Here is a 22,146-nt window from a genome sequence, read left to right on the forward strand (position 1 = left end):
TTAAAACAATTCCGTATAGTTTAGTAGTACTCCCCCAGCTTAAACAGGGCTTAGACTTTTAAGAACACCTGCTCTTTCTATGACAGACTGACCAGGTGAAAGCTATGATCCCTTATTGATGTCACTTGTTAAATCCACTTCGATCAGTGAAGGAAAGGGGAAGAGAGGAGACCGGGGGAGGTTAAAGAATATTTTTTAAGTCTTGAGGCAATTGAGACATGGATTGTGTATGTGTGCCATTCAGAGGGTGAATGGGCAAGACAAAATATTTAAGTGCCTTTGAACAGGGTATAGTAGTATAGTAGTAGTGTGTCAAGAACTGCAATACTGCTGGGTTTTTCTCACAACAGTTTCCCGTGTGTGTCAAGAATGGTCAACCACCCAAAGGATATCAAGCCTACTTTACACAACTGTGGGAAGCATTGGAGTCAACATGGGGCATGGGGCACATCCCTGTGGAACGCTTTCAACACCTTGTAGGGTCAATGCCCCAACAAATTGAAGCTGTTCTGAGGGCAAAAGGGGTGCAACTCAATATTAGGTTTTTCTTATATATTCTTTCTGACCTCTAACCTCTGTCTCTCTATTTCCCTCAGCTCTACAGGGTGGCCAGTCGGGGCCAGTAGAAAAAGAGCATCATGGGAGCATGGGGGGCAGGGTGAGGGAGAGGAAGGCGGCAGGAGGAGACTCCTACTGGGCTTATTCAGGTGAGTAATTTTTCCCTCCATAGTGGTACAGCTATGTCCCCAGGCAAGATGGATTCACTTTTTTTGCCACAGGTTCTAGCCCTAATTCCTCTCTAGGATTCTGTCTCTTGCTCTTCTCTGATCAATTAAGGAGATGGGTCAAACCTAATTGGACTGTGGCTGTAGAGACATATGACCTTACTGTAACTTTTTTTTATTTTTAGTCTTTTATTGATTTTCAACCTTTCTCCGTCCCAACTTTTCTCCCTTCTTTCCAAATCCTTCCCAATATCCTCTACACTCCTACTTTGTTTTTGTTGCTCATAATTCAACTCTTCTTTCCCTCTCTACCTCTCTCCCTTTCCTTCTTTCCCTCTTTACCTCTCTCCCTCCGAATGGTAGCTACAGGGAGTAGTTGTTGATGTGTGTTATGGATTCTGTGCTGGAGTAGGAACTAGTGTGGTCCTTGTGAGCACCATTCAGCCATACATGTGTTTCTTAAACGTACATTTTTAACTTGAGCACTGCTGGGCTTGGGGGAAAGGCTGGCGCTCTATTGCTGCAGCTGCAGAGGGGGACGGTGTGTGTGAGATGGGAGCGAGCCTTACAGTCATTGAAGGGAGCAGATGGATGGAGAAAGAGAGACGCCAAGGAAACTCGGCTACAGCCAAGACTAGCTAACTTGTAGTAGCCACAATGTTATTTATCATCCCATATAGCAGTGCCTGTCTTGACTGGAGTAGCCTAGAGAGGCTAGTTAGGCTAAACGAGGCCCTATCCTGTGCTTTCCCCCCAAACCCATTCAGTTAACACAACAGCCTACCTGTTGGTTGCCCGTTGTAGCCTACTTCTCCTCCTTTTGCTAACTTTTAATTCCATCGTGCATTAGTGAACTCTCACTCTACCTGCTACACATGAAGCCGCTTCGATTGGCCAACATAAACAACAAGCTACACACATGAATGGTACTGGTCTTCTTATGGGGATCATGGTACACGTCATAAAAACTCAATTGAAAGGTTTGTTTTATTTAATTAATACTTTTTTCAGTGTTAAAAGAGGCCTACATATATTTTTTCTGTCAGAAATAAATACTCAGGCAAGTATTTGAAGACTAACGTACATTTGGATATTCATATAAACGTGCACATCCCTAGCTAGAGCTAAATGAACATATTTTAAAGTACAGTCGTGTCCAGAAGAACTTTCACAAGGTCTGATGATGAGGTATATGTGGCAGGGCAGCCTTCAATAAGGTTTTAGATCTAATAGATGATTCATCATGCATACATTTACTTTGTGCCTTTTGGTTATTCACAACATGCTGTGGGTGGGTGTATGTACTGTATGTCTGTGGGTGTGTACGCTCAAGCAGTGTTTGTGTGTAGGCCTATATGTGATTAATTCACTGAATGTGCTTTTTTACAACCATTGTGCTGCTAGCCAGCTACCTCACTGTGATCCTCAAAAGCAGCGGCTTGAATTTTAATCGAAAAGCTAGAAGTAGTATCCCTGGTCCTATTCATATCCACTAACTGCGCAAATTTCCCATTAGATGAGAACATGAACAAAGTGCTCTCGGCCATCTGAGTAGGACAAGGCTGAAGTGAGATGGAAACTAATGATATTCTGCCTCTTTGGATTGTATATTATGCTTGAAAAGTCATTCTCACTACCTCCCTCCTGCTTATTTTAGCAAGCCTGCAGTCCTATAAAAATCAGTCATATTTAAAAATATTGAAAAAGGAAAAGATCACTAAAAAACCTTTTCCAATTCCACTTTGCCTTTGTGGAAAGAGCTATACGAATTAACTGATTTAACGGTTATAGTCCCAGTGATGTTTCCTTTGGAGCATGAAGTAGGATAAAGTTATTTTTAGTACACTGCTTCTCCTCCTTAATCTCGGTTAACCCAGAACTAAAGTGTTGTGTAATTGGTCAGCTGCTCACTTAAGCTCTGGGTACATTTGAACTCCATACACTCGTGGGAATTTGCTGTATTGATTGGGCTGAATTGAAATGTTTCTTACAGAAGACATATGGAAATGCATAACCATGGTAGCAATCAAAGGGAACAGTTTGAATATGGGGAAATTATTAGACTAAAGGTGAGAACCAAACACTTGATCTGACTCAAGACTGAATCCAAACATTATACTGTCAATTTAATGTGCATTTTACTTTTTACTGTACTTTTTGCCACATTTGTTGATAACGAAATCTAAAAATACTCTGGATACATTCAGTAACAGGATAAGAATATTTATGGAACATTTGGGGTAGGTGCAACAAATATAAATGACATGGGTTTCAGTGAGAGGACTAACTGTTGTCTCGAAGTGGCCACACACCTCTCCGAAGTGTGCACAGTTCCTATGTATTTCCAATGCACTTTTATGACTCAAAGAAGAGACTTCAACCATAAGGTTCTATTTTGAGCTCTCCTAGCTGTGCTGTTGAGGAACTAGAGCAAGCAAACTTGTATTTGTTTTCTTTGGAACACAGCCCTGCATCCCCGCCATCACAAAATGACTGTTGTTGTTTACGCATTCTAAAAACAATCTTACAGTGTTAGGTTTTCATAAGGCAATTCAGAGAATCAGATCAGAATGTTGGTGCACACAGAGTAGAGACACAAGTAGGGCTGGGTGATATGGCCTAAAAATATTCTCTCTAAATAAGCTTTGTTCCACAATTAAAGATCAATACACTGCATTTCAAACAGTCAGTAATAATCTAATGAATTCAGGACTTGTAAATTAAACCTATACTAAATATAAGCCTTCAACCATAAGGTAATAATTGTATTTAAAAAAAAAAAAAAAATCACTGATTTGGCTTTCAAGTCTATGAAAATGACAATTTTGTTACAAATGTAACCAGATCCATGCACATCCACAAATGTTTTATTTATTTAACCTTTATTTAACTAGGCTAGTCAGTTACGAACAAATTCTTATTTACAATGATGGCCTACCACGGCCAAACCCTCCCCTAACCCGTACAACGCTAGGCCAATTGTGCGCCGCCCTATGAGGTTCCCGACCACAGACAGTTGTGGTACAGCCCTGGATCTAATCTGTAGTCTGTTGTGACGCCACTAGCACTGCGATGCAGTGCCTTAGACTGCTCTGCCATTCAGTCCAACTTCTGGTAGCAGCCGTTATAGAAAATGAAATCAGCTCTCATAAACAATCTCGCAAGCACAAGCCCACTGCTAGTGAGTAGCCAGCTAATCATTATATTTAAAGTCTAGCCAACTTGGATCTATTTGCTTGCTTGTAAGGTAGAGCAGTTGAACAGGTTATGAATAGACCCTCCTGTCCATCTCCAACTGTTTGAACAACAGCCTGTTCACTTTGTTTACATGTTGAAATCAAGTAGCCTACCTGGATAAGAATATGAGAACGAGTTGCCGATTCCTTATACAAATGCATATTTTTACGGTCACTGCACATTTATTAACACAGACTACACTGCTAGCACATAACATTCAGTGCTAAAATGTTGGTAGCAGTACCAGAATGACAGAGTTGCAAAGAAAAAGCAACATCTCAAACTGGCCAATAAAAAGAAAATATTAAGATGCGCGAAAGAACACAGACACTGAACAGAGGAACTCTGCCTAGAAGGCCTGCACCCGGAGTCGCCTCTTCACTGTTGAGACTGGTGTTTTGTGGGTACTATTTAATGAAGCTGCCAGTTTAGGACTTGAGACGTCCATTTCTCAAACTAGACACTCTAATGTACTTGTCCTCTTGCTCAGTTGTGCACTGGGGCCTCCCACTCCTCTTTCTATTCTGGTTCAAGCCAGTTGGCACTGTTCTGTGAAGGGAATAGTACACAGCGATGTACGAGATCTTCAGTTTCTCGGCAGTTTCTCAATTGGAATAGCCTTCATTTCTCAGAACAAGAATAGACTGATGAGTTTCAGAAGAAAGTTCTTTATTTCTGGCCATTTTGAGCCTGTAATCGAACCCACAAATGCTGATGCTCCAGATACTCAACTAGTCTAAAGAAGGCCAGTTGTATTGCTTCTTTAATCAGAACAACTGTTTTCAGCTGTGCTAACATAATTGCAAAAGGGTTTTCTAATGATCAATTAGCCGTTTAAAATGATAAACTTGGATTAGCTAACACAACATGCCATTGGAACACAGGAGTGATGGTTGCCAATAATGGGCCTCTGTACGCCTATGTAGATATTCCATAAAAAATCAGCCGTTTCCAGCTACAGTAGTAATACTGTAAGCACCGACGCCGGATAGAAGAAGCAGGTACTGGGAGTCAGATATTTATTCGGGAACATACATAGAACAAGACAGGAACAGCGTCAGCACACAGGTAACACGGACATATGACAGTCAATGCAGCAGTGGGGAACAGAGCTGGGGAACTGACACATATAGGGGAGGTAATAAACAGGTGACTGAATGAGTCCAGGTGAGTCCAATATCACTGAAGCGCGTGACGAGGGAAGGCAGGTGTGCATAAATGATGGTGGCAGCAGAGCGTAGTGCCGGGCAGCCTGGCGCCCTCGAGCGCCAGGGGGGGTAGAGCGGGAGCAGGCGTGCCACATTTACAACATTAACAATGTCTTCACTGTATTTCTGATAAATTTGATGCTATTTTAAATGGACAAAAATTGTGCTTACTTTCAAAAACAAGGATATTTCTAAGTGACCCTAAACTTTTGAACGATAGTGTACATTTCATTTATTGTATTGTATAGTATATCACCCAGCCCTAGTCATGAGTACATTCAGATGCGTGTTCCCTGCCAAATGTCTTCACAATTCAAACAACATTAGGCTCATTCTGTTCAGAACAACCCAGCAATGGCGCCGTTTCATCTTGTTACTGTATGGGAATGATATGGGAAGTTGTTTGACTTGCTTGTATGAAATCAAAGCGTTATTTATTATAATACTCAACATCTCATCTTTCAAAATACATTGAGTCGTCTTTATTTCCAGCATTTACCTCACTCAGACAACACATTTGCAAAAGTTGCCCAGTTTGTGGGAGGCAACTTGTTGTTGCGTGCGGTGTTCATGTTCAGAACCGCTGTCATTCAAAACCAATACTTTGCTGTGAAGCTTAGACCTTGAGCTTTGACGTCGTGTATAGCATGTTACTGTACAGCCACTGTGTTCCAATGTAGGTGCTTATCTGTATCCAAACCTGCTTTTGGAACTGGAACGAGGAGCTCCGCTCTCTCTTTGCAAGTTACAGGCTGAATGTCCCCTCCCCTTCTGACATTCCAAAGATGCTAACACCTGCAAAATTGTGATTTGTACAAATAAACAGTTAAGAAAAACCCAAACATTGGAAAGAATATGCTACATATTCCATTCAATCCTGACAGATTCTACGGTACCGGTTATGTTTATGTAGATCTGTCCACGAGAGATGATTTTGTCCTTGATGCTGTACCTCCTGGGAGAGAAGAGAACCTTTATTTAGGAAGACCCATTGAGGTCAGAATACCTATTTTACAAGGATCACCACCCATAGATCATTGATAGTAATGTTTACTCATATTTCCATGTGTTACAGTTACTGCTGTAGTGTCAGCTCAGGGGGCAACTGTAGTTATTGTCCACACTGTTCTGACATTCTTTGTACAATACACCTAAACACTTAAATAAAGCTATTGGTTAGGTATCAGTTCAGAATATGGTAAAGATAGTTTCACGGTAATTGTAATTGCCTTTGTAGTCATAGCACTTAGCACATAGCAAACCCTAGCCTCTGCAGCCTGTCTGCCAGGCCTCTCTCTGTGCTCTCTGAGCTTTTAATGTGTCATGCTCTCTATTCAAACCTGTCTTAGTTGTTGGACACTGAACCTGTGTTGACACTGAGCTATAGGGATTCAGACAGCTAAAAGCTATTTCGCCTCAGTGTGCTTTGTATTGTTAGGGGGAATATGTAGTCAGAAGCACTGTGAGTAAATGACAGCAGGGTTAATGGTGAGGCAGCTAGCTCATTGTGACTGAGTTAAATGGAGCCATTGGAGAAAGGGAAGACCGAAGAGAAATGTTGTCCAGCGTTGCTTTAGAGAAGTAATTAGTGTCTATGGGCTGTGAATGGGGGAAGGACAAGCGTGCCATAGCAGCTAAATGGTTATTAAGAGCCACGTGGGAGGGAATGGAGCCGTATACAGGCAGTGTAGCAGCCACTACAGCATGGCCTGGGTTAGTCTGCTGCTACATGCTACAGTAGGTCTTTTGAAGAGGTATTTTGGCCCTAATGGGACCACCTGGGGAATAAAGGTTATAAAGAATTTAAAAGAACATACTTGGTTGGAATAACTCACGTTCTCTCGTATGCTGTAATTGACTCCAGCCAGCCTCCATCCTTTCCCAGTCCTCTGTGCCATTATCCTGTTGTAGTGTTCCTCTGTGAAGAGCCCTCAGCTCTCTCACAGTGGTCGGGCAAACTAGCATCTGTTACTACTGTTACTACTGTGTCTCTCTGTGTTCAGCTTAGGGTTGTCATTATACCAGTATCGCGATCACTGATTTTTCATGGCAAAAAGGAAAACACAAAGCAGACTAAACTCTTTGTTTGTGCTATAGCTTGGAAAAGAAACATGTGATTCTGGGTGACAACATAAAGCTGTTAGGACTGTTTTCCTCAGGAAATTTTGTTTTCTTTTTTTCCCACGATGCCTCTGAGTAACGCAATACTGGTACCATGACAACCCTAGAACCTCAGCTGTAGCTTTAGTACATGGGGGAGTGGAGACCATGGATAACACCAGGTGCAACTGGAGCATAGAAGTTAGGATTCCAGGCTAATTGATAACTGCAGCCAGAGGAGTAGTGCCTTCAGCAAGGATACTGCACCCTCACCCTATGTATCTCTCTCACACAGATTTCTCACTCTCCTCTTTCCCTACCTCTTCACCTTACTCTCTCCCTTCTTTCCTCCATCGCTCTTACTCTCCGGCTTCACCACTCCCCCCTTCATGTGCCCTACAGTTCTGTTCTCCTAATGAGCTTTGATCTGTACTTTCTGCTATGGAGACCAGCCTATTGTAGAAGAAGCAGGATGCCTCAGCCACTGTTATGGAGAGCTAGTACGCCTCCATCTACCTGCATACATTTCAGTCATTCACCCTTTGGTATGCCTAGTTATTGAATAGGATTCCTGTCTAAGGCAGCCATTCTTGCATATGTAGTGGACATGAGTCGGTCTCGTGAGGTAACCTTGCCTTGGATGGTGTAGTGTCCGACATATGTTGTGATTCATATCACCTGACACCAGAGTTTGAGCCTCCTCTATATTCCACTCAGTTGTCAGGAGAATCATTTGATCATTTACCAGTCTCTACCAAGGTTCTATAGCTTTTTTATCCTTGACTCTTTCAAGACACCTCTCTGGTGTTGTGCAAGTAATTCACTGTGTCAATCAGAAATCGATATTTCACATTTTTTATATACTTTTTCTCTGCCAGGGAGACTGCCTAATGCAGAAAGTCAAAATGTTGCAGATGCAAATGAAAGGATAGAAAATGTTGTGCAGATTTCAATATTCTAATTTACACTTTACAACATTAAGAGAAGGTTAACCTAACCTACTTCTTATTCTTTCACATTTGCTGCACAGAAGAGAGAGGTGTACTGTGTCTCACTCTCAATGCAGTGTGTGTACTTTAGTTATGAAACACTAAATAAGTTACACAGAAACCCACACCCGGGAATGTGATTAAAGGTTATTCAAGGCATGTGTGTGCTCGGCGAAGGCATTTTTCATGAGATGATATCTCACACCATGAGACCCCCGCAGGAACTCAGATCTGCATCATTTATCAGTTATTTTTTTTCTCTTTCTCTTTCTTTTTCTCTCTCTCTCTCTCTGTGTTTGTTTCTTGTTTGTCTCTGGCTCTGAGTGTGTAGTTCTTACTTTTTATTCAGAGCTTTTATATTACCTCGCAGTTGGATGAAACCAGTTGGATTTGAGATGAGTCATATTTATGTAGACATGGCACCAGTCTCTTGATACATTGTTGGGCTTGTATTCCATTTCTGTATCCTGGCATTGTATTGTGATGAAGCTAGCTACATTAGCCTTGGTGTAAGTCAATGAACAGCATGACTCATTTGTCTAACACTCATTCAAGTCGTGATGAATTCTACTGTACAACCCTTGAGTTCATGATATACAGGTAACTGCCCAAATAAAGAAAACACTTGAGTAAATGAGGGATACAAAGTATAGTATATTGAAAGCAGGTTCTTCCACACAGGTGTGGTTCCTGACCTAATTAAGCAATTAACATCCCATCATGTTTAGGGCCATGTATAAAAATGCCCAGTTGCCCATTATTTCAGCTGCCATGGCTAAATGAAGGGATCTGTGACTTTGAAAGAGTGGTCTCAAAGGAGGATAGGGGCGTTTTTAAGGGTGTGTGGGTGTATGTGTGCGCCTCAGTCACCAGATCTCAACTGGAGGTCGACCGACTATGATTTTTCAATGCCGATACAGATTATTGGAGGACCAAAAAAAGCTGATACCGATTAATCTGTATTTTACATTTAAAAACAAATATTTGTAATAATGACAATTACAACAATACTGAATGAACACTTTTATTTTAACTTAATATAAAACATCAATAACATCAATTATTGTTCAATTTCAATTAAGTTCAATTTGGTGTAAATAATGCAAAAACAACAAAGTGTTGGAGAAGAAAGTAAAAGTGCAATATGTGCTATGTAAGAAACCTAACGTTTCAGTTCCTTGCTCAGAACATGAAAACAAATGAAAGCTGGTGGTTCCTTTTAACATGAGTCTTCAATATTCCCAGGTAAGAAGTTTTAGGTTGTAGTTATTATAGGAATTATAGGATTATTTCTCTCTATACCATTTGTATTTCATATTCCTTTGACTATTGGATGTTCTTATAGGCACTATAGTATTGCCAGCCTAATCTCGGAGTTGATGGGCTTGAAGTCATAAACATCGCAATGCTTGAAGCACAGCGAAGAGCTGCTGGCAAATGCAGGAAAGTGCTGTTTGAATGAATGCTGACGAGCCTGCTGCTGCCTACCACCGCTCAGGCAGACTGCTCTATCAAATCATAGACTTAATTATAATATAATAACACACAGATATATGAGCCGTAGGTCATTAATATGGTCAAATCCGGAAACTATCATTTTGAAAACAAAACGTTTATTCATTCAGTGAAATACTGAACCGCTCCGTATTTTATCGAACGGGTGGCATCCCTAAGTCTAAATAGTGCTGTTACATTGAAGGTTGTGCAATGTTATGTCATAATTATGTACAATTCTGGCAAATTAATTACGGTCCTTGTTAGGAAGAAATGGTCTTCACACAGTTCGCAACAAGCCAGGCCGCCCAAACTGCTGCATATACCTGACTCTGTTGCACAGAATGCAAGAGAAGTGACACAATTTCCCTAGTTAAAATAAATTAATGTTAGCAGGCAATATTAACTAAATATGCAGGTTTAAAAATATATACTTGTGTATTGATTTTAATAAAGGCATTGATGTTTATGGTTAGGTACACATTGGTGCAACGACAGTGCTTTTTTCGCGAATGCGCTTGTTAAATCATCACCCGTTTGGCGAGGTAGGCTGTGATTCGATGATAAATTAACAGGCACCTCATTGATTATATGCAACGCAGGACAAGCTAGATAACTACACATGGTTGATGATATTACTAGTTCAACTAGTGATTATGTTAAGATTAATAGTTTTTTATAAGATAAGTTTAATGCTAGCTAGCAACTTACCTTGGCTCCTTGCTGCACTCGCATAACAGGTAGTCAGGCTGCCACGCAGTCTCCTTGTGGAGTGCAATGTAATCGGCCATAATCGGTGTCCAAAAATGCCGATTGTTATGAAAACTTGAAATCGACCCTAATTAATCGGCCATTCCGATTAATCGGACGACCTCTAATCTCAACCCAATTGAACACTTATGGGAGATCCTGAGACCGCATTTTACACCACCATCAACAAAACACCAAATGATGGAATTTCTCATGGAAGAACGGTGTCACATCCCTCCAATAGAGTTCCAGACACTTGTAGAATCTATGCCAAGGCGCATTGAAGCTGTTCTGGTGGAACGTGGTGGCCCAACACCTTAAGACACTTTAAGTTGGTGTTTCCTTTATTTAGGCAGTTACCTGTACATGGACACACATCCTGCATGCAGTACACTATTGTCAGTCAGTCATGGTCAGTGGAGCATAATGGATTCCCTCAGATGAACTGTCTCCAGTCGGTGTTGACACTACATGGTCAAGGTGATGGAGGGAGAACTGAAGAGGTGGATGGTTAGCTGGCCTGAGTATGGGGCTGAAAGATACTCTCCCAGGCTGTGGATCATTCTACTCCTAGTAAACTCAGGAAGGGAATGTGCCTCACTGTTAGCAACCCCTCACCTTTCACAATGGTAATGCAGCACTAATAGAACTGCTGATTGTTATGGCTAGTGTCCAACTACCTACCTATCCTCAGACAGAGAAACTTTGTACTATGGTTGTTTCTCTGTGTTTACATCTTTAAAGCAACCATTACATGTTGTTGCTGTTGTTGTGGATGAGAACATGCAGAATGGCTCCACAGATCAGACTGCCTTCAGGAAACTAGATTTGTCCTAGAATGCAACAGAGCATGTGCCAACGAGTGTGTGTGTTGGCTCCTTCTCTCTCTTCACTATTTTCCTGATCTCTCTCTGTTTCTCTCACTCTCTCTCACTCACTCACTCTCGCTCGTTCTCTCTCACACATACACACACCTTCTTTCCTGTATCCCCTCTCCTCACATCACCCTTGTTTCTTACCCTTTATCACTCATCCTCCCTCCTCTCTCTCTGATGGTGGTGATGCGGTGGTCACTGAACCATGGCAAACCAAGCCGTGGCAGAACAGAACAGAGAGGAGGCAGACTACCTGCTCTGTTTAAACCCTGTTCCCCCATATGGTCAGAAGGCCAGTTAAAGGGAGGTTCCATTCAAAATACAACCTTGACTCTAATGTCAATGTTCTCTATGGAAGGAGTCTCCAGGCCAGTTAAAAGGCAGCCATTGCGGCCGTGCTACAATGTGCATTTACAATCACCCTCTGTGGCTCAGACACACACGGCTCCCCGCGAGGATAACAGCTCAACACCCGTCGTTTATAACCCATTGTGTCATTGGTGTGTGTGTGTATGACTTTCACTGATGATGTGAATTGTCAACCAAATAAAATCAAATAACATTGTCTTTGTCTCATGCTTTGTGAACAACAGGTGTAGACTAACAGTGAAATGCTAACTGACGGGTCCTTTTCCAACAATGCAGAGTTAAGATGAAACATTTAATAAAACATTGAAATAGTGGCACGTGGAATGAATACACAAGTGAATAACAGTAAGGAGTACAAGTAACATGGCTATATGCAGGGAGTACCAGTAACTAGCCGATGTGAAGGGGTATGAAGTAGCTTTTAACATATAGGTAGGGGTAAAGTGACTAGTCAACAGGAAAGATAATAGACCGTAGCAGCAGGGATGTGGTGTGTGTGTGTGTGTGTGTGTGTGTGTGTGCTTGTTGGATGTCAGGGTGTGTGCATTGAGTCAGTGGAAGAGAGTTAGTGCAAAAAAAGAGTCAATGCAGGTAGCCATTTGATTAGCTATTTAGCAGTCTTCTTTAATAGTCAATCAATCCATCACATTTATTTATAGAGGTCTTTTTACAACAGCAGTTGTCACAAAGTGCTTATATAGAAACCGAGCCTAAAACCAGTGAGAAAGAAAGGCCAGGTAGTCCTGAGGCATGGACTACCTAGGCCTCCTGGAGGGAAGAGAGAGAGATTGGAGAATTAGAGGGAGCATATCTAAGGTCACACAGGACACCAGCTAAGACAGGAAAATTACACCAGATATAACAGACTGACCCTAGCCCCCTGTCACATAGACTGTTGCATAATAGATACTGGATACTGAGACAGATGGGGTTGGGGGACACTGGCCCCATCCAAAGTTACTCCCGTACCGGGACAACCAGGCAGCGTACAACTCCACCCACTTTAGCAAAGCACAGGCCCCACACCAGTATAGGGATATCAACAGGCCACTAACTTAAAACCCTGAGAAAAGACCAAGTATAGCCCACGAAGATCTCCCCACTGCACGAGCCCGAGGACAGGAAGGATCGAAGGGCACGAGGAAGGGTCTTATGGCTTGGGGGTAGAAGCTGTTCAGGGTCCTGTTGGTTCCAGCTGAGAGAAAAGTATATGACTCGGGGGTTATAGTCTATACCGCCTGGTGTAGAGGTCCTTGATGGCAGGGAGCTCGGCCTCAGTGATGCACTGGACCATACTCACCACCCTCTAGCACCTTGCGGTCGGATGCCTTGCAACCCCTTCTATCTACCTACACTTATTTTCTGTAGAATTGACTCCGAGGTTCTCGCTGGAAGTCAACACTAATTATTAAAAATGAATTCCCCCGGCTCCGCACGCTGCAAGCTGACACAGGATAGGAGGATCCATCTTGGTTATTGCTGGTCAGATCAGATCAGCCAATTGTGGAGCTGTGATTGGTCCATCCATCTCTGTCTCTGTCCTGGGTGACGCGCGCGCACACACACATACACACACATACACACACACACACACACACACACACACACACACACACACACACACACACACACACACACACACACACACACACACACTGGCTGTCTCTATCCTCTCCTGACAGATGTGCCAATATGGCTGTCGGCCGCCCAGGTTCTGGTGTGTGAGGTGAGGTGAAGACAGAGACCTCTTAATTCTCCATGATGTATCACCCTGGCAGGAACTAATTTGTGTGCAGAATCTCCAAATTATCTTCCGTCTCTGCCTGCCTGCCTTTGACAGTCTGTGTCCTCTCTCTCTGGATGCAGTAAATATATTAGGGGTGTAAATACATGGGGGATTTGTGTGTGACAACGCTGAGCTTTTTTTGGTGGCTGATTGATTGATTGCAGTGTTGCAATGAGGGCATATTGAGATGAATATGCTGTGCCAGTGCTGCCTAGACGAGCGTTCAGTATTGTAGACCACCTCATAGGCTAGTTACCCACACCAGCCCAGGCTATCTTAACACTGGCTGGCTGAAAACTCCAGCTCAGCCTAAACTCCAGTTCAGCCTAAAATAATCTGTCAATACAACTGAAACATTACTTGAGGAATAAGCTTGTTATATGTGGATAGTGAGTTGATTGCTGCTGAGAATTGAGACGTCAGCCTCTATATTTTTAAAGTGGTTCTGGAGCATTGACATGTCAGTGGCTGACTAGCTGTTGGTGCCGTGCCATTACTCCAGTCTAACAGATGAGGACATGCCTGGCTTGATGGGATGGGTAATAAGGAGAATGTGGCTCAGATTGCCAGCCTACGGTGATGATGATGGGATGGTAATGGCCCGATGGATGGTAACACTGTGATTGTCAGCCTGAGCACACAGGTTCTCTCTGATCTAATGTTGTTATGCTGTCTGAACTGCAGGGGGCAGATTAAATATATGCAATAACATTTGCTACCTTATTGTGGTTATAAGAGGCCTAAGGAGGAGCATTAAGATAACGGAGATGTCATCATCATAAGAAATGTGTCATAAGTCCTGTATCATGGCGCTGAAGAAGACGGCTGACGTTTTATGTGCTCCTAACCAAATGTGTTTTTTGTTCATTTATTTGCCTTGTTTATAACTTATTTTAAAAAACTTTTTCTGTGCATAATGTTGCTGCTGCCGTCTCTTATGACCAAAAATAACTTCTGGACATCAGATCAGCGATTACTCACCACTAACTGGCAGAAACTTTTTTTTCCTTTAACGAGTCCGATGAGCACAACGTGAGCGACAAACTGCTTTCCCTCGAACAGGCCCAAATCCCTGTCATTTGAGTGAAGAGAAGACAGAGAAAAAGAGGATTGAGGTCGGACTGCCTTCTGAGAATTTGTAGGCATCAAATAAACCCCCTCTGCCTTCCATTCTACTAGCTAACATGCAATCATTGGAAAATAAAATCGACGACCTACGAGGAAGATTAAACTACCAACTAGACATTAAAAACTATACTAGTTTATGCTTCATTATCAACATACAGCTGGATGGTTATACACTGTATCGGCAGGATAGAACAGCGGCATCTGGTAAGACAAAGGGGGGCGGACAATGTATATTTGGAAACAACATCTGGTGCACGATATCTAAGGAAGTCTCAAGGTTTTGCTCGCCTGAGGTGGAGTATCTTATGATAAGCTGTAGACCACACTATCTACCTAGAGCGTTTTCATCTGTATTTTTCATAGCTGTCTACCACCACAGACCGATGCTGGCACTAAGACCGCACTCCGACGAACCATTAAACAGGCAAAGCGTCAATACTGGACTAAGATCGATTTGTACTACACCAGCTCCGATGCTCGTCGGATGTGGCAGGGCTTGCAAACCATTACAGACTACAAAGGGAAGCACAGCCAAGAGCTGCCCAGTTACACGAGCCTACCAGACAAGCTAAACTACTTATAGGCTCGCTTCGAGGCAAATAACACAGAAACATGCATGAGAGCACCAGCTGTTCCGGACAACTGTGTGATCACGATCTCTGCAGCCGATGTGAGTAAGACCTTTAAACAGGTCAACATTCACAAGGCCGCAGGGCCCGACGATCACCAACAAACTAATATGGTTGAAGCACACCAACACAGTCGTGAAAAGGGTACGACAAAACCTATTCCACCTCAGGAGACTGAAAAGATTTGGCATGGGTCCTCAGATCCTCAAAAGGTTCTACAGCTGCACCATCGAGAAAATCTTGACTGGTTGCATCACTGTCTGGTATGGCAACTGCTCGGCCTCAGACCGCAAGACACTACAGAGGGTAGGGCGTACGGCCCAGTACATCGCTGAGGCCAAGCTTCCTGCCATCCAGGACCTCTGTACCAGGCGGTGTCAGAGGAAGGCCCTAAAAATTGTCAAAGACTCCAGCCACCATAGTCATAGACTGTTCTCTCTACTACTGCACAGCAAGCGGTACCGGAGCGCCAAGTCTAGGTCCAAGAGGCTTCTAAACAGCTTCTATCCCCAAGCCATAAGACTCCTGAACACCTAATCAAATGGCTACCCAGACTATTTGCATTGCCCACCCCTCCACCCCCTCTTTTACGCCACTGCTTCTCTCTGTTATTATCTATGCATTGCCACTTTAATAACTCTACCTACATGTACACGTTAACTCAATTACCTCAACTAACCTGTGCCCCGCACATTGACTCTGTACCGGTACTCTCTCTATATAGTTTCAATATTGCTATTTTACTGTTGCTCTTTAATTACTTGTTCCTTTCATTTCTTATTCATATTATTTAAACTGCATTGTTGGTTAAGGGCTTGTAAGTAAGCATTTCACTGTAAGGTCTTCAACTCTTATATTCGTTGCATGTGACTAATACAATTTTATTTTATTTGATAATGCTGTCATAAGGGTGGCAAAGACTAACTCTTTATAGATCATTAGCTCAGCATCCTCACACACAGATCCCCTATGTATTTACATTCCTAATATATTTACTGCATCCGGAGAGAGACGACACAGACTGTCAACACCTGCAAAATTTGAAACTTGTTGAATCCCTGTTGATTATTGTATGAGTCACCTTCATACCTCAACCTCCATTGCATTCACACCTGCTAATGTACAGCACTGGAGTACTTGCCTGCAGAATGGCAGGGACTATAATAAACTCATTGGAGGTGTCATCTGTAGCTTTAACAGGTACTGTAGATATTTATTGACAGTGTTCTTAGTAAGACGTTGTCTTGGTGGGATTTAGTTTAGGGTGACTGCTTCCTGGCCTGCTTCCTGGCCTGCTTCCTAGCCTGCATCTTCATCCCCTTTACCACTCCTTGACTCCTTTCTCTGTTCATTCTAGTCGTTTTTACTTACCCTGTTATCTCTGGATAAGTGAATAAGTGAACTATAGATTTGTGGTTCGGAAATAGCAGGATGCTCTGTCTGCAAACCTGAAGCAGCTATTGTTGTCCACTCTTACCTTGCAGGACCAGAGTAGGAGTGCTAATCAGCTAGCAGTTTCGTTTTAGATCATATTGAAGAAGATTGTTATGGATAGGGAGGACCTGATCCTAGATGAGCACCTTGAGACGCTTGATAAATACAGGCCCTATAGTCCACAGCCTGTAAAGACTGGAGGAGAACTCAGATCTGTTCTTAAGTCAATGTTTTGGGTCACTGTAGTTTGTACTGATAGAGAGCTTGCGAGCTGTACTGAGGTGAAATGTGATGACTCATTGTAATAAGATGATTTCTCTCATTTGTTATGATTACAATATAGCTCTTCTTCTTTTTCTCTTTTGGGGAATCTGTTTTCTATTTAATTATGTAACCCCCTCCCACACCTTTGTTCTCCTCCTTCTCCTCCCCCAGATTTTAGAAGCACTTCTCATACCTCGTTCTTAATGCAGCCCTTATCTGGATTCAGAGCAGGATGTATGTGTATACATAATGGGTTTGTGTGTAAACATCATAGGTTTGTGTATATACATCATAGGTTTGTGTGGATACATCATGGGTTTGTGTTTATACATCATGGGTTTGTGTTTATACATCATAGGTTTGTGTTTATACATCATGGGTTTGTGTTTATACATCATAGGTTCGTGTTTATACATCATGGGTTTGTGTTTATACATCATAGGTTCGTGTTTATACATCATAGGTTTGTGTATATACATCATGGGTTTGTGTTTATACATCATGGGTTTGTGTGGATACATCATGGGTTTGTGTTTATACATCATGGGTTTGTGTTTATACATCATAGGTTTGTGTTTATACATCATGGGTTTGTGTGGATACATCATGGGTTTGTGTATATACATCATAGGTTTGTGTTTATACATCATGGGTTTGTGTTTATACATCATGGGTTTGTGTTTATACATCATGGGTTTGTGTTTATACATCATGGGTTTGTGTATATACATCATGGGTTTGTGTTTATACATCATGGGTTTGTGTTTATACATCATGGGTTTGTGTTTATACATCATGGGTTTGTGTTTATACATCATAGGTTTGTGTTTATACATCATAGGTTTGTGTTTATACATCATAGGTTTGTGTTTATACATCATAGGTTTGTGTTTATACATCATAGGTTTGTGTTTATACATCATAGGTTTGTGTTTATACACCATGGGTTTGTGTTTATACATCATAGGTTTGTGTTTATACATCATGGGTTTGTGTTTATACATCATGGGTTTGTGTTTATACATCATGGGTTTGTGTTTATACATCATGGGTTTGTGTTTATACATAATGGGTTTGTGTGAATACACCATGGGTTTGTGTGGATACATCATGGGTTTGTGTGGATACATCATGGGTTTGTGTTTATACATCATGGGTTTGTGTGGATACACCATGGGTTTGTGTGGATACATCATGGGTTTGTGTGGATACATCATGGGTTTGTGTGGATACATCATGGGTTTGTGTGGATACACCATGGGTTTGTGTGGATACATCATGGGTTTGTGTGGATACATCATGGGTTTGTGTTTATACATCATGGGTTTGTGTGGATACACCATGGGTTTGTGTGGATACATCATGGGTTTGTGTTTATACATCATGGGTTTGTGTGGATACACCATGGGTTTGTGTGGATACATCATGGGTTTGTGTTTATACATCATGGGTTTGTGTTTATACATCATGGGTTTGTGTGGATACATCATGGGTTTGTGTGGATACATCATGGGTTTGTGTTTATACATCATGGGTTTGTGTTTATACATCATGGGTTTGTGTGGATACATCATGGGTTTGTGTGGATACATCATGGGTTTGTGTTTATACATCATGGGTTTGTGTGGATACACCATGGGTTTGTGTGGATACATCATGGGTTTGTGTGTAAACATCATAGGTTTGTGTGGATACACCATGGGTTTGTGTGGATACATCATAGGTTTGTGTGTAAACATCATAGGTTTGTGTGTATACATCATGGGTTTGTGTGTAAACATCATGGGTTTGTGTGTAAACATCATAGGTTTGTGTGTATACATCATAGGTTTGTGTGTAAACATCATAGGTTTGTGTGTAAACATCATAGGTTTGTGTGTATACATCGTAGGTTTGCGTGTAAACATCGTAGGTTTGTGTGTAAACATCATAGGTTTGTGTGTAAACATCATAGGTTTGTGTGTATACATCATGGGTTTGTGTGTAAACATCATGGGTTTGTGTGTAAACATCATAGGTTTGTGTGTATACATCATAGGTTTGTGTGTAAACATCATAGGTTTGTGTGTATACATCATAGGTTTGCGTGTAAACATCATAGGTTTGTGTGTAAACATCATAGGTTTGTGTGTAAACATCATAGGTTTGTGTGTAAACATCATAGGTTTGTGTGTAAACATAATGGGTTTGTGGGTAGACGTCATGGGTTTGTGTGTATACATCATAGGTTTGTGGGTAGACGTCATGGGTTTATGTGTAGGTCAACATCCAGGGCTCTATAGTGAGACCATTTTACTCGCGCCTAAATATTTTGCTCTGCAACCTGGAATTAAAATTTAGGCGCACCAGTGCACCTAGAAACATGAAGGATTCTAGCTTTAATACCTGAAATGTTTTTCATTGTGCTACATTTCTTTGTGTGCGTCTACATTTTTCAAATTAGGTGCACACGTGCTCCTTGTAAAAAAGGTCAGCGTAGAGCTCTGACATTTTTGGGGAGGAGTGGATGGGGCTGGACAGGGGCAGCAGGGTTTAGACTGGACTGGGTAGCTGTAGTAATCATCCAGGAATGTGGTTTGTGCTTGTCTGTGATTTGTGGCCTAATTAGCTGTTTTGGGGCACCCCAGGCTGTTTCCTTTCTGCTTCTGCTGCCCACTCTCTCCTCTCCTCCTGTCCTCACTTCCTCCCGGTTTCCTCCCATTCCCCCGCCATCTGAAACACACAGACACACACACACACACACACACACACTCCTCTACTGGCCAGCCGCCAAATGACTGGCGGCTGGAGTAAATAAGCTTGCTTGTGTTTGCTTGTGTGTGTGTGTGTGTGTCTTCAAACACAGTTCTCCTCACCTTCCATCACTAATGACCTTGTTGTTTTTCCCTGTCTTCCTGTCCTGCCTCTTACCCTCCTCCTTCTGTCACTTGTCCCCAAATACCATGACCACCTGCTGCATGTGTGCATTTGCATGTCTATGCGTGCGTGTTTTTGTGCATCTGTGCTTATGTGTCTGGATTATAATGGAATGGAATGGCTGCTAAGCCTGTGTGAGGAAAAACGATTGTCATATTTCTGAATAGAGTTCCATCAATCCAAGAACCCTCTTTGTTTACCTGTTCGTTTTCTGGCTGGCCTGGTCGGTTCTCACTGAGCCCAGCTCTGCTTTGTGATGAGAGACACACGGCTCCAATCAGTTACAGTATCGGCCAGACTGACTCTCTTATCCAATCAGTTAACTCATACCTGGCGGACTCTCATATCCAATCAGAGAGTTAACTCACCTAGCGAGACTCCTGGCAAGCTGTGGAGACAGCTGACATTCTAGTTGAGGGATGATTTCAGAGACGATTGTCTGGACAGGAGAATCTGCTTCATATGCCTGGCCTGGTGTGTCACTCCCTACCTATGTGTCACTGTGTGTGTGTGTTCCTGTGTGTGTGTCTCCTGTGACCCGTGGCCCTCTCTCCAGTGTTATCGCTGTGTCCCCAGGGCAGGGGCCCCTGCTGCAGGCATGCATCAATGCTCACACCAACTCTCTCTGAGTGGCAGGTGCTCCACGTTAATATTCACTCTGGCGCTGCAGAAAGCACACCTCAGTGGCAGACAGACAGACGGAGAGAGGGGAAAAGGAGGGGCGGTTAGGGTGGTTGGGAGAGGGGATAAGGAGGGGTAGAGAGAAATGTGGATGTAGCAAAGGGAGAGATAAATGGAGTGTGAGGAGAAGGTGGAAGAAAGTGAGGGATGCACAGAGAGATAATGGCTGAAAAATCTAGATATTATTGAGCTAACAAACCCGAAGGGATGAGGGATGTAGAGGGATTGAGAGAAAGGAAGAGACAGGTGGATATGGTAAGGGATGGAGAGCTAGTCACACCTTTGCCCTCTCCTGGTTCATTCGCTACCACACACATACACAGTTGGAGAACAACCAATATTCGGTCGGGCCGATACTTTTGGCACAGCCGATATCCCCTATGAAGTGTGAACGCAGAAGCCGGTGACACTCACTCATTCATTACTAGTTGTCCTCAAGGATCCTCTGGCTGGTCTGCATCTTGTTAGCTACCCATTCATGCTGCATATCATTTAGCTGCAAGCACACTTAAAAAGTGAGACTCAAACAGATTGAAAGTCTTCATTCATTTAGTATTCAGTAAAACAATGTCCATAACAGGTAGCTAGCAAAATAGGTTATATTCAGTCATAGAACGCTCACCGTGCTAACTTACAGCTGAAGCTAAGGTCAGTTCACTACCGTAGAACTTTATTTGTGATAATATGCAAACCATAACGCAAAGCTTGCCCATTTCAAAGCTGATTGTCTTAAAAAAACATTCACTGGGCTAAATGACTCATCTTCGTCTTTGTTGATGAAATGTTTGCATGTAATGTGAGTGACTTGTGGTCGTGAGTGACTGGTCTGCACAAGTCTTAAAGAGACGGCACACCTTTTTTGATAAAGGAAGAGATGAGGCTGCGTCTGTGGGAATGTTGTTGATCAGTAGGCTAGTATCTAAGTCCTAAATGGAAGGGCAACAGATTGTTTGTCATCTGTAGCGCAATAGGCTCCACTGAAACCAGCCAAAACAACAACTCAGTCAGCTCAATAAATCAATGCATGTACACAGTCCTAATGAATATGCATTCACCTGTATTGTGGAGTATGCATATGCCATCTTGATTTACCCAGTTTATCAAATGATTACCATTGTTATTTTATGTAGTTTAAATGTAAGATTAAAACATTTGATTCATTAATGCATACACGGCTGTTTCTCTCAAAAATTGTTATCAAAATGTTCATATTTAATGATCGGCATAAAATATCAGCTTCCTTGACCCCCAAAAATTGGTCCAAAAAACATCCATATCAGTGGTTCTCTACACACAGTAGCATGGGAATGGATTGCTGTAGTATTCAGGCTGGTTGGATTATTCTCTGTCTCCCCCCTCCAACCCCATTCCACTGACCAAAGTCCCTCAAACATATTCAAATGCAAACCTCTCTCTAATTATATCACTCTATGTGCTAATGTGGGAGCAGCACAGACAGAGGAACGGAACATAACTACAGATCTTTGTCTCAACATACATTTTTCCCCTTGTAAACAGAGAAAAAAAACAACCCACTGATGAAACACTTGTCAATCATTTT

General features: G+C 42.3%; 1 protein-coding gene across 2 annotated transcripts in view; it reads left to right on the top strand.

Annotated features, from left to right (window-relative positions):
- LOC110528344 (receptor-type tyrosine-protein phosphatase gamma) overlaps window positions 1-22,146 on the top strand; it is a 222,085-nt gene that overhangs the window by 32,893 nt on the left and 167,046 nt on the right. For both annotated transcript variants that reach the window (XM_036983923.1, XM_036983922.1), the window contains exon 2: window positions 597-707. In XM_036983923.1, the coding sequence (XP_036839818.1) occupies window positions 597-707 (111 nt within the window). The remainder of the gene's footprint in view (window positions 1-596; window positions 708-22,146) is intronic.

Source organism: Oncorhynchus mykiss, chromosome 7, assembly GCF_013265735.2.
Source record: "Oncorhynchus mykiss isolate Arlee chromosome 7, USDA_OmykA_1.1, whole genome shotgun sequence".
Taxonomy (NCBI): Eukaryota; Metazoa; Chordata; class Actinopteri; order Salmoniformes; family Salmonidae; genus Oncorhynchus; species Oncorhynchus mykiss.